General features: G+C 39.8%; 1 protein-coding gene across 1 annotated transcript in view; it reads left to right on the top strand.

Annotated features, from left to right (window-relative positions):
• LOC113659556 (peroxidasin homolog) overlaps positions 1 to 13,894 on the top strand; it is a 47,580-nt gene extending 33,686 nt beyond the window's left edge. Inside the window, exons 13-23 of the mRNA XM_027172420.2 lie at positions 329 to 441; positions 526 to 682; positions 1,535 to 1,643; positions 4,615 to 4,772; positions 5,407 to 6,910; positions 6,997 to 7,131; positions 7,362 to 7,570; positions 8,461 to 8,575; positions 8,730 to 8,856; positions 10,934 to 11,047; positions 11,729 to 13,894. Of these exons, the coding sequence (XP_027028221.2) occupies positions 329 to 441; positions 526 to 682; positions 1,535 to 1,643; positions 4,615 to 4,772; positions 5,407 to 6,910; positions 6,997 to 7,131; positions 7,362 to 7,570; positions 8,461 to 8,575; positions 8,730 to 8,856; positions 10,934 to 11,047; positions 11,729 to 11,824 (2,837 nt within the window). The 3' untranslated portion in view covers positions 11,825 to 13,894. The remainder of the gene's footprint in view (positions 1 to 328; positions 442 to 525; positions 683 to 1,534; positions 1,644 to 4,614; positions 4,773 to 5,406; positions 6,911 to 6,996; positions 7,132 to 7,361; positions 7,571 to 8,460; positions 8,576 to 8,729; positions 8,857 to 10,933; positions 11,048 to 11,728) is intronic.
• The last annotated feature ends 385 nt before the right edge of the window (positions 13,895 to 14,279 follow it).

Raw genomic sequence — 14,279 nt, 5'->3', positions numbered from 1 at the left:
TAGTAGAAAAAGCAGATAAGGAAGAATGAAACCCACAGGCTTTTACGCTCTGTTTCTGTTGTATTTGCTGTAGCCGAAAGAGGAAGTCGTTTAGAAAGTGATGAACTGAGATTTCTCACATTTTTATTGAAAACTGAATGTTAAATTTGTTCTATAATAATAATCATTTCAACATGAATACCCATTATGCTAAAATTAGACAGTAACCCACAGTCTTGTAATGAGCTTTGTCACATTGTGTGCCTGTTTAAATCTGTGTTTGTTGCATATGAGTCATCTTGGACGCCTTACGAACTGTAATCATTAACACATGTTTTTAAATCATCAGTAACGCCTGTTTTCACAAATACTCCAAGGGACATGACTGTGGAGTCTGGTAATGATGTCCAGATTCCATGCAGCGCTCATGGAGAGCCCACGCCTGTCATCACCTGGAACAAGGTGGGGTCCTGGTCCACTTCCTTTCCAAACCTCTTTCCTTTCATCTTTTGCTCTTCCTCACAGTTTTCTCTGTGTGATGTGCAGGATGGTGTTCAGGTGACAGAGAGTGGGAAGTTTCACATTAACCCTGATGGTTATCTGGAGGTGAAAGATGTGGGTCTTGCTGATGGGGGACGTTACGAGTGCGTGGCTCGTAACTCCATTGGACAGTCTTTTGCTAGAATGGTGCTAACTGTACAAGGTATCAAAATGTTTATCTGATTTTTATGGACTGGATTATTTCACTTTCCCTCTCAGTGAGATTTTATTAGCATGTTTTTTATTAGCTTATTTGTTTATCTCTTTTTTAATTCATAAGCCAATAGGCAGTTCGATAAGTTAATAAAGAATCGGTTAAAATCTTCATCCTGAAGACTTTCCCACGGAAGATAATTTAGCTACAGCTTTATCTTTGACTTTTACAGATCTTTAACACTCGATCTCCTCACAGAAAACTCCACAAGTGACCATATATTTGAAATGTGTTCATGTGGAGAAGCCATCATACAAGACTCTGTACGTGAGTCGTTACGTTAACATATAAGAACAAGTGTGTTAACAAAGAACCTGTGATTTGCCTTGTAGCCGACACTACAGTCAGGGATCAGATTTGAGAATTCTACACCTTTGTGGAACAACTTTATATATACTGTATATATTACTGATATATACTATATTACATCAGTCATGATATTTTCATCCAAATAACCAGCCTTGAGACTAAATATGTTATAATGCTATTATCTAAAACCACTCATGGATGAGCTTCTGCCTTTAGGCAGGTGCCTTTATAAATCTGTTTTGTGTTTTTTTTTTTTTTTTATAAGTTATAGCTCATATGGCATTAATCATTCATACAGAACAAAAGCCTTTAATATCTCAAACACTAGAAGAACCACTTTCTGGTAATAGATCTCTGAAAAGAAGCAGGGGAGTCAAGACAACAGTTTTCTTTCTGGCTCACCTAACAGGGAGTAGTTTTCTCTTCAGATCTCCCCTGGTCTCAAAGCACAATTTGTGTAGCTCCTGATGTTTTTTACTTTTTCTTCTTCAGTACCACAGGTAAGCAGAGAGGGGGACCCGTTTGTCTCGACGTCTTTAGAGGAGGCCATCCGCAGCGTAGACAGTGCCATTGACTCCACCAGGAGGCAGCTCTTTGATGGGTGAGATCCACATCGTTACTGATATCTCGTCACTTCAGCATCTGAAAACACTTCTTAACTCTCATGAGTCATGCTTGGGTAATGCTTAAGGAATTTTCCTTGGCTTTTGCGTTCTGTTATGTTAGGAAAGCTGCAGTTTAAACTTTGTCAGCTGTTGGATTACGCATGCTGTGAGGCTAACGGCGATGCCAGCCTGTACAGGAACATGTGCAGTGTTTGTGTGTCTAAGGAAATGACCGCTGAAGGTTTGCGTAAGTCATTTGGTGCTGTTTTGGAGAAATAGCTGCCAAAGTGACTGCCAAAGATATCTAAACAGCATGAACACATAAGAAACGCAAGTTCCACAATATAAATCAAGATGTATCAAACAGCTGTATCAAGGGACCGACTCGAGCCAGAAAAGCCGATTAGATTTAATATAGTCGGCGTCGAGACTAGGGGTGTAAACCTCAGGCTTCCACATGATATGATATGATGAAGATTGAATGTTTTTTGATGATAACACTGAATCTTTTACGAGCAAATACAACATAATTTGTAATCTTTTAAAATTTTTAACAGAATCTGAACCAACTTTTGTTCAGAATATCCGGTGTATGACTTTAATTAAATCTTGCTAGCTTATTTACTCAAATATAAATGATCATTACATCCGTTGTCTGTACTGACTCGACTCTCTGACTGGACTCTTTTTTGTACTGCTAGTTACTTCAGTTCAGTGACTTATAATTAAGTTTGAATTAAAAAAAGGTTGATGGCATAAAAATTTGGAGTACATTTGGGCATCTTGATGTTTGGGTGAATTGAGAAATATTTAAAAATGACTTGGAAGATATAATCTTATTTGAATAAATGTGAAATCTGTGACATTTGAAATGGTCAGATTATTAAAGCGCTTTATACATGGTGTTATGGTTAACCGTGGTACTGTTTTTGAGTTTTGTATATAATCTAAAATCCAGACTGTGATACCAAATGAACACACACACACACCAGGGAAGTGTGATGGCACAGTAGCACAGACTGGATAGTAGCACAGACTGGAGTGAGTTATTCTGCTTATACCACAACAATTTGCAACAGTTATGATGTGTAATTTATCAGTAAATGGAATTTAACGGACTTTATCACAATTTAACAGTTTACGGTTTCATTTACTGTTGTAGAACTTTCATGAGACAAGTTTGTTCCTGTTGTCACCCATGTTATAGCTCTAAACAGCCCTTAAAATCTCTTCCCCCCACCCACTCTCTCTATCTCTACCTCCTCTCTCTGTCTCCCCCCACTATCTGTCTCTCACTGCTCTCTCTGTCTGTTTGTCTGTCTCTCTCTCTCCCTCTCCCCTCTCTCATTTTCTGTCTCTCTGCTCTCTCTGCTATCTCTTTCTCTCTCTCTCTCTTTCTCTCTCTGCTCTCTCTCTCTCTCTCTCTCTCTTTTTTCTGTGCTCTCTCTCTCTCTCTCTCTTTCTCTGCTCTCTCTCTCTCTCTCTCTCTCTCTCTCTCTCTCTCTCTCTCTCTCTCTCTCTCTCTCTTTGTGCTCAGAGTACACATCCTGTTCTAAAGACTTTCCCACCACTTGTATTCAGTGCTGATTATTTTTGTGCAGCAGAACAGTGTGTTGTGGTATTTCTTTACATCACACACTGTATAGCATCTATGCTTTGTAAGAATCTGTAAGGCACGTGTGTACTCTCTGCTGAATAACATCTCTACATACACTCGCTTACTCCCTCATTCTCTCACTTAATCGCTTACTCACTTACTCACACACACACAAACTCATTCCCTCACGTTCTCACAGACACACACTCCCTCATTCACTCACTTAGTCACACACACACACACACACACACACACACACACACACACACACACACACACTCCCTCATTCACTCACACACAAACTCATTTCCTTACTTTTCTCACACACACTCACTCACACACTCACATACTCACTCATTCACTCACACACTCAGTTATTTACTCACTCACTCACTCACTCACTCAGTCCCATTAGCTCTAATCTAATCATGCACACAATGAGTAATGATAGTTGAAGTCATTTGAATTGCCCCAAGGTTTGGTAATGTCTACTTTCCTGGCTGAAGTCTCTGTCTGTATTTCAGCTCTAGGGAGTTGACTTATACAGTCTGCTTTGTGCACTCACTGTAAACCTTAAGGATTGTGAATGCTTATACAGACTTATATACACTTATTTATACAAGGGCTATAAGTGTAAGGAACCATCAGTGTAGTAATAATCTATCTATGGAGGGTGTTGTGGTTAAGAGTCGAAACACCCAGTGAAGTTCGGGAACCACCTGACGACCTTACCTCCAGGCCAAGGCTTCATCCATTAGAAATGGATGTATGTTACCGTTGTAGATGTATTACATAACTGTGTATGTATGTATGTATGTATGTATGTATGTATGTATGTATGTATGTATGTGATTTTTTATTTAGAAATATTTGCACATTTTAGACTATGCTATTATATCTTTTTTATACAAAGAGGCACATCATATTTTAAAATCAGTGTCCTGTCCTCTTCAACACAAAGCCAGTTTTTTTAACAGAGAATTTTTTTATTTATTTTTATTATTTTTGTAATGACAGGAGTGATTTCCAGGGTGCCTTCAGATCCATAAACTGATACTTACAGTACAGTATATTCTAAGCTTCCTCAAAATCTGGATTACTTTTTTTATTTTCATATCATTTTTTTATCCAACACAACCTACAATTGAAGTAAGAGGTAAGATACAAGCAAACGGCCAGGCGATTGAGGGCTTTGCTTAAAGCCCAAGCAGTTGCTGTCTGGCACTCATGAACTAATAATCTTCCAATTATGAGCTCATAATCTTAGCCAGCCATCTGTCACAGTCCATGTCCATCATACTGCTTTTATTTATAATGACATTTACATTCATTGTTAACTTATTCATGTCTGAATTTTTTATGTCACGCAGCTCCCCTCGCACTCCAGGTGAGCTGCTGGCATTGTTCCGCTATCCCCGCGACCCTTACACAGTGGAACAGGCCCGAGCCGGAGAGATCTTTGAGCAGACACTGTTCCTCATTCAACGGCATGTCAATGAGGGCCTGATGGTGGACACCAATGGGACAGGTATCTCATAATGATAAAAACGTTTACATTTTTCTTGAATGTTTGTATATCAGTCATTTCAAGACTGTTGAATTATAGGGCTTGAGAGTCTTTTCAAGCCACGAAGTTTTAATCTTTACATACATATCCAGTGGCATGTCAGTAACCAGATTTGTACTCAAACTTATTTTCTTCATTAAAAAAGTCAGACAGAACTTTATTTGTCTTCTAGTTTATTCATGACTATTTGGTAAATCCAACTCCTAACGGTTAGTCAAGTTAAGTTTAACCATTTTTACCGGCACACCGGTGTTCAATTCCTCCAGCAAAGTGAAACTTGACATGTAGGATATTTTCAATCAGTTTAAAAAAATTATCTCAATATACTTTATATCAGCAAGACCGATATAAAATTAGTCATGACACCCTTTCAATGTAAGAAGTTATAACACAGAATTGAAGAAGAACACCTTCAAATTTTAGATGATTATAAACTAGTATTTGGGGCATCTCGGAGAGCAGAAATGAGTTTGATATCAGCATTTAATTTGAATATATAAACATTTTGAGAAAAAGACTAACTGCATATAAGAAAATAATAATTTCTCTAATAAAAATTTTCTCTTTTTAAATGTTCCCTCTGATCTTCTCTTAGCTTTCCGTTACAATGACTTGGTGTCACCACGCTTCTTGGACATGATCGCAAACCTGTCTGGCTGTACGGCTCACCGCCGCTTCAACAACTGCTCTGAAATCTGCTTTCATCAGAAGTACCGCAGCCATGATGGCACATGCAATAACTTGCAGCACCCCATGTGGGGCGCCTCACTCACGGCCTTCGAGCGCCTTTTGAAGTCTGTCTATGACAACGGCTTCAACTTACCACGTGGTGCCACAGAGAGAAGCCTCAATGGCTTTGCCTTGCCTCTGCCTCGCCTCATATCCACCACCATGATAGGTACAGAGACTGTTACTCCTGACGAGCGGTACACACACATGCTCATGCAGTGGGGCCAGTTCCTGGATCATGACTTAGACTTCACCGTAGCAGCACTCAGTCAGTCACGTTTCTCTGATGGCCAGCTGTGTTCGTCTGTCTGCACCAATGACCCGCCCTGCTTTCCTGTCATGTTTCCACCCAACGACCCACGGCAACGGAGGAGCGGTGCTCGTTGCATGTTCTTTGTGCGTTCAAGCCCAGTGTGTGGCAGTGGCATGACTTCACTTCTCATGAACTCAGTGTACCCTCGCGAGCAGATCAACCAACTAACATCCTACATCGACGCTTCAAATGTGTACGGCAGCTCGGCTCACGCAGCAGAGGAGATACGAGACCTGGCCGGGCATCGAGGCATGCTGCGGGAGGGCATTGTACAGCGCACGGGAAAGCCGCTTATGCCCTTTGCCAGTGGGCCACCCACCGAGTGTATGCGTGACGAGAACGAGAGCCCCATTCCTTGTTTCCTGGCTGGGGATCACCGTGCCAACGAGCAGTTGGCCCTCACATCCATGCATACCGTTTGGTTCCGTGAGCATAACCGTATCGCCAGAGAGCTGCTGCACCTCAACCCACATTGGGATGGTGACACTATTTACCATGAAGCACGCAAGATCATAGGTGCTCAGATGCAGCACATCACCTACAACCACTGGCTGCCAAAAATACTAGGTGAAGCAGGCATGAAGTTGATAGGCAACTACCGTGGCTATGACCCCAACATCAATGCAGGAATCTTTAACGCTTTTGCCACAGCTGCATTCCGCTTTGGCCACACTCTCATCAATCCCATTTTGTACCGGCTAGACGAAAACTTCCAGCCCATTCAACAGGGCCACATCCCACTTCACAAGGCTTTCTTCTCTCCCTTCCGCATTGTAAACGAGGGAGGCATCGACCCCCTGCTGCGTGGACTGTTTGGTGTGGCAGGAAAGATGCGAGTAAGCACACAGCTGCTTAACACAGAGCTGACGGAGCGCCTCTTCTCCATGGCCCATGCTGTGGCCTTGGACCTCGCTTCCATGAACATCCAAAGAGGACGTGACCATGGCATCCCTCCTTATAATGACTACAGAGTGTTTTGCAATCTTACCTCAGCACAGACTTTTGATGATCTGAGAAATGAAATTCGCAGCCCCACTGTTCGTGAGAAACTTCAGAGGTAAGTGCATGAAAAATACAATTCTATAGATTTGTATTGTTTTATTAATCATTAGAACTGATTTGTTGGGTTGTATGTAAACCCAGGCTCTATGGCACACCCCTGAACATCGATCTGTTCCCTGCTTTGATGGCTGAGGATCTTGTTCCTGGGAGCAGACTGGGGCCGACACTCATGTGTCTACTGGCCACACAGTTTAAGCGGGTTAGAGATGGTGACAGGTAAGCTTCATTTATAATTTGTTTGTAATTAACATTTAGCATGTTAGGAATATAAATAATACTATGAAAAAATATGGTATATATACACACACATATATATACACATGTATATACATATATACAAACTCTCTGTTGAAGTTTTCTATATTCAAAGAAGACATTAAAAGACTTTTCCTTACGTCATACACATATTAATATTTCAAGTCACAAAAATATTCTTTTATCTTCAGGTTCTGGTATGAGAACCCTGGCGTGTTTACCCCAGCTCAGTTGACTCAGCTGAAGCAGGCATCTCTCACCCGGGTGCTGTGTGACAACGGCGACAACATTACCCGCATTCAGTCTGACGTATTCACCGTGGCCGAGTTCCCTCGCGGGTATGGAAAGTGTGAGGATGTTCCCAAGATCGACCTGCGGATGTGGCAGGACTGCTGTGAAGGTATGTCGAAGGATGAGATAATTATAATCTTTACAATCTCTGTCTACACCAGCACTGTTTATCTACATCATTTCTACCATGAAACAGCTTTAATTATACCTGTATGGCTCTAATCTTATCTGTGATCGTCTGGACCTATTACAGCACTACATGCTGATTAGAATGGATCATGTTCTTGTATAGTTAAAAATACCTCTGTCTGTTTTTAATTTCACTAAAAGCATGTTCAAAATATCTTCTTTTTAAATCACTTTTCACTTGAACTATATTCTTGAATCCTTGTATATTCAATTGCTTATTAAACATGTTGGGATTTATTTATTGACAAGCATCATTTTTAAATGGGGACAGTTACAGATAGTGGTTTGGGACTTGGAGTGATTAAGCCTAACAAAGAAATATCACAAGCATAAATAGTGAGCCAAGAAAGAAAACTTATTAAACCTATTAAGTCATTCATGTGTTATAATCTGGTGAGGTATTTAATTCAGCTGAGTCATTATCTCAGGCATAGGCAGTAAGCATTTACTTTCCTTTTAAAGAATGCATACAAAAGAGTGCTCTTGTGGGTGTCTGAAAGTCAAGTTTAATATTGGTATCTCTTCCGTTCTGGATTTCTTATGGAATTTAAAACGAATAGTTGCGATTGAACATTTCTCTGCACTTTGTATACCCATAAAACAAAGATTTTAGTTTTTACTATTGTTTAAGTGAAGAATTTTAACTATTGTGTTTAATGTTTATATCCAACAGTCCTTTCTAAAGGGCTTTATTTATTTGTTTGTTTGTTTGTTTGTTTATTAATGTGCTGATTTCACACTATTGTTGCTGCATGAACACTGCGTTGCATACATTCTGTCATTTAAGTGCAACAATGATTAAATCCCCAGACTGCCGCACCAAAGGTCAGTTCAACGCCCTGTCCTATCACTTCAGAGGCCGCAGGTCAGTGGAGCACAGCTACCAAGAGGAGAATCCTTCAAGAAAGTTAGAAGATGTTAACAGGTCAGTCTTATGCTTAAATTTCAGCTTTTACCCTGATTACATTGTAAAGCCGTTACATTGTACTGAAATACAACCTTTACTAAATACATATATTAAATATAGTTCTGTATGAATTAATATTAGTAAATTGTACCATATCTGTTTTGTTTTGCAGCCTTATTGATGACGGAATCGATGTAAATGCAACTCTCTCCTCAAAGTCAATCACTGAATCACCAGTAAATGACTTCCAGGAATTCGTTACGGACATGCAGAAAACTATCACTAGTTTACGGAAGCAGGTGAGACTTTCCACTTAGGTGTCATGTTCTGAAAAGCATGGGACTTTACTGTGATTTTGTAAACCTTTAAACACCTTAGTGTTGCAACAGAGGAGTAAAGACATTGGTGTGTTTTCAGCTAAACAGTTTAAAAGTTTCTAAAGTTGTTAGAAGCCAAAATCATCTTTGCAATGCTACTACTAGGGTTGGTTTTTTCTATGAATTCCAATGCCACAGAAAGTATCCTGATGTTCTAGCCCTGCTTGGAGTCTCGTCGCCCGGTGGTCACCCTGCCAGGGATTGATCTGCATAGTCATCCAGTGTTTCATGGGATTGTTGTGGATAGAGCCACCCGGAGACTGTCATGCCTTCTTTGAACCAATGTTGTGTCAGTCAGCTGTATGGTCTGGTCTTAATCAGTAATCATTTGAAGACTTTGACAGGAAGAATTTAGTGTTAGGTATGTGTGAGATTGCGATGACCTATTAGTTTCTCAGGAGCTCTCGGTTGCACTATTATAAACTGTTGTAGAAAGACATTATTTACATTTACATTATTTACTGTCCAGTGTCACCAAAATGAGGGTGGGTTCCCAGCTGAGCCTGGTTCCTCTTAAGGGTTCTTCCTCATATCATCTTAGGGAGTTTTTTCTTGCCGCTGTCACTTCTGGCTTGCTCATTAGGGATAGGGATAGATATTCATTCATTCATTCATTTTCTACCGCTTATCCGAACTACCTCGGGTCACGGGGAGCCTGTGCCTATCTCAGGCGTCATCGGGGATCAAGGCAGGATACACCCTGGACGGAGTGCCAACCCATCGCAGGGCACACACACTTTCATTCACTCACACACTCACACACTACGGACAATTTTCCAGAGATGCCAATCAACCTACCATGCATGTCTTTGGACCAGGGGAGGAAACCGGAGTACCCGGAGGAGAACATGCAAACTCCACACACACAAGGCAGAAGCGGGAATCGAAACCCCAACCCTGGAGGTGTGAGGCGAACGTGCTAACCACTAAGCCACCGTGCCCCCCAGGGATAGATATATAGTATTTTAAATTTTAAATGTATATTTTTAAATTAATTTGTATGTATTCATTTATTTATTTTTATTCTTATTTTTTCTTATAATTATAATCATTATATATATTTATTTCTTTTTTTCTCTTGTGTAAAGCTGCTTTGAGACAATGGGAATTGTTAAAAGCACCATACAAATAAATATAATTTGAATTTTGAATGTATTATATAATATCTTCATTGTAATAATCTTCCCTATGATTAATAATTAATAACGTGTGATGAAACTTTAAATACAAATGCACTAGCAGGTTTCTAATGGGTTGGGATATTACTTAAGGGCTTTTGATTAATAGAGCTATTGTGCAAGGCTATGCACAGATTTGGAACTATTTACACAATCAACATCTCATTTCTAAAGATATCCAGCACCAAGCAGATGTCCTGGCATAAAACAAGCTTTGTACTGAACACAAAATCTGCATTATTTCAAAAAAATAGCTCTGAAGCATGGTGCCAACTTAATTCCTGGAAAACCAGTCAATTACAAGGTTTATTAGAGCAGGAAAATTACCAGACCTCGCTGGACTGTAGCTCTCCAGGACGGCAACCCCCCTGCTCTAGAGAGCTGACAAGATGGGCTGGCAGTGTCTGAAGTGAAACAGGATCAGGATCAGATAGCCTGCACATTTGGAGATTTTAAGCAGAGTTTCAGTGCTGTAGGCAAATCCACATTTCAAACATGTGATTTTAATTAAGGCATCAGTACAGTGAGAGTCGGAATGGATTGTATAACTCACGTCATAGCCTTGAACTTCAGAAACATGATTCTTATTTAAATCTTATTAACAAAGACATACATAGAAATGCTAGAGAGACTGTGCTGCTCTTTCACTGGATTTAAGGCAAATGATTTACAGATGGCTTTGCTGCAGTCAGTTGAAACACATCTAATGAAGGTCTCATATTTTGGTGTTTATTAAAGTGACCAGCGCTGAATAATGCAGAGACACTAAAACGTGCTAAAAAGCCTCTGACTTCTGCCCTCTGGCATCTTGTGTCCCGCAGATAAAAAGACTTGAAGTCCGTCTGAGCAAGGCAGACTGTACTGACCATGAAGGAGGACAGTGGGGAAACAGAGAGGCCTGGAAGAAAGACCCCTGCACCACATGCGAGTGTAGAGTACGTACACCGCCGCTATATACATTCCTTATTGTTCCTATATGTCTTTATCATAGCACTCATTTTGAATGACCTTGGGAATACTGCCTACTTTATGCCTATTACTATAGCCAGCCACACTGTAACATCACAACAGCCAATTATAAAAAATATCTTCTATAATTAGCTGTGTGTAGTTTCTATTTACTAACAACTAGACAGTTACTAAGATATATATCACGTCTGTATAGAGCCGCTTACCTTGTTATAATAGCAACTTTCATGTAACCGTCATTGTATCTAATATGAAAAGTGTGATATGGAATATATTCTGCTCCACGTGGTGTTCTCAACTTCAGGAATATTTCATAAGGAATTTAGACACTCCTTTCTCTTATTAAATCCTGGTATAATGCTGCCACACTTTCACCCACATGCCAAGTGACATTCTTTGAAAATGGTGGCCAAGCGATTTTTAACCTTTTCACTTAATACTTTTCCCCAAAATAGCCTTGATTCTGTATCACAAAACAAGCAGTGCTATTGTTCACCGTCACTGTACTGGCTAATATAACTCTCTCTCACTAAAACATGCAATGGACCTTGATGACTGTGAATTCTTTGTGATTTTCTTCACCCCTCCTCTCGTCACTTTCTCTCTCTTCCTGTGCTCTGATCTCTGATTTCTTCTGTCTGCATTAGGATGGCCAGGTGACATGTTTTGTGGAGAAGTGTCCCCCGGCTTCATGTCCAAAACCTGAGACACTGAAAGGTGTTTGCTGTCCGGTATGCCTCTAACAGCCATCGAGAAAAAGCAGGCCAAAGATAATGTATAACCTCAGGAACACCAAAGCATTCAAAGAAGAGACTCAACCGATGGGACCTTCCACATCTACATGACTCAGTGTTGTTGTTGTTTTGTTTTTTTCCCCATATCTTCGGGCATGGGATTAGCTGCCATGTTGTCATTTTATCCACTTTTAAAATAACTGGTGAATCAATGGATAAACAGAAGAATGCCTAGAGGATGCTTTCTTCCTCTCTTTCTCCATCAGGCCTGACCAACAGGACCAGAGGCCTTTAGAGACCACAAGATGTTTTGGCCTGACCCTTCCTGCCCCATCGTGTGCACTGAAGAGAAAGGATTACATTACAAATCGAGCTTGAATGAATAAGCCACATAGTCTCTAAAAAGTGTTCTCAGGTTAAAGATGACATATGGTGCTACTTCCCCAACATTAGTACATATATAATGTATGAAATCTTCTAGGTATATTGCTTTTTACCTTCTTTTTTTTTTTTTAAAGATTTTACACAGTATGCAAATGTTATGCACACTCAGTATGTGGTTTCCAAGGGTGTTCCTGGTTTTATAATTACCCAAAAGACATTTTATAGGAAAAAAAAAATACTAGAGTTACTCCTGCTTTTACTAAAATTTTATGGTGCTTTCTTATCATTTAATGAGTATATAACTTTTACACATGCATCCACCTTTGTATCAAACTCTTGTATATGAAGATAATGTGAATATATTGCAAAATATATTTGTAATTGAAGAAAGTCTACTGATCACCACATGTTTACTTCCAGTAGCGACTGGTTTAACATCTGGTGCTTTTCATATTTGCTTGTTTTCCCTGACACTAAACATTTCAACAGGGCAAAAGTGTAGCTGAGGTAAACAGGCCTTTGTGCTCGGTAGAGTTACATCAGGATCGTAAAAAATAAATAAATGTCAGTATCAGTTAAATGCATCTGTCTACAGACAATTTGTTCACCAGTGCAGTATTTCCAGTCTGTTTCAGAAAGGTAGTTTACTATCAGCGTGTCCCTGCTCTGTTTGAACAGGTTCACGACAGTGTTGAAGAAGGACATTGTAGCACAGATTTCCTGCTCATGTCAGCATCATTTCCTCTACGTCTTGCATCGCTTTGTATGGTGACAGAAAAGTCTGCTCCATTTCACTGTTGTTCTTTTTGTGCTTTTAAGCCCCTCTTTTGTTTATTTTATTTATAGATGTAGTGGGTTATGTTAGAGTATGGAGACCTGATGGCATGTCAATCGATGTCTACTCCATCCCACCCCTACCCCCCACGCACCCAGCTTAAAAGTAGCGTATATGAGGTAACCCGTGATTTAAATGGGTCCTTGCTGATTTCCCTCTCACTAAGGCTTGCCTATGGACAGTCTACAAATTTGGCTGAATGTTTGTTTCTGGGGTTAGTAGAAGGCGTGTGAACAGCGCTGATGTCATGCTTGAGAATGTGACATCTTCTGACCTTAGTTTTGCTTTAATTAAAGCCATACGGAATAGCTGAGATGCAATGTTTTTATGTGAGACAGAAGAATAATACCGTGGAAGCCATAAGAATAACCGACAATCCCAAATGTAGTAACAGGCACATTAACAATTTACAATCACAGGGTATGTCTTGGTCTCTGATTGGCCAGCAAGTGGTATATTTTGCAGGTTATAAGACTTGGAATGTAGTGTTGGGAAATCTTGTTTTTTTTTTAATGAAAAGCCAAACATTTAGTATTATTTTTGTTTATTATTGTGTATCTGCTTTCTTTCTTTATTTTGCCTCCCTGTAAATGGGAGAAAAGGGCTTTCTGTTCATCTGTGCTCTCTGTTCCAGATTAATGTCAGTGCTCATTCCACACTTTTACCCCTAACTCTGACCTCTGCCCCAAAATGCCCATTTGCAATGCAATGCACTGTCCTGCAAGACTGAACAAACTGAACCCAGGGTTCAGAATGATTTCCTGTTTCCAAATATTTTGTATTGTATTTCTGCCAAAGATCATTTGCACTGTATTGTATGCCTCTCAACAATAATAAAACGAACACATTTGCCAAAAAAAGTTTCGTTAGACTCTCAACTTTCAAGACCATATGTAGACATATATCTAATCAAGTATACAGGAAGACTCGCAAATAAAAGATCAAGCTATTTGAAACCAATCTCCCAAAAACCAATGTAGTTACAGAGGAATTCAATTTTTTTTTTTTATGGGCAGTTCTTAGGGCTGTCACAAAATGTTTTTGCAGAATATCATGAATTCTTTAGTCAGATAAAATGTAAATATGTCAGCTACAGATACCTACGCTGGAACAAAGTCCAAACCCAAATGCAGCGATTGACAACTGGGGAAAGATCACAACCACGAAACACAAAAACAAGAAACAAAGCCAGGAGACAAAATACGCGAGAATTCAGCATGAATATGCACAAGACGACAGGTGTAT

This window comes from Tachysurus fulvidraco, chromosome 12, assembly GCF_022655615.1.
Source record: "Tachysurus fulvidraco isolate hzauxx_2018 chromosome 12, HZAU_PFXX_2.0, whole genome shotgun sequence".
Classification (NCBI taxonomy): domain Eukaryota; kingdom Metazoa; phylum Chordata; class Actinopteri; order Siluriformes; family Bagridae; genus Tachysurus; species Tachysurus fulvidraco.
This window is presented reverse-complemented; position numbering and strand designations above follow the sequence as displayed.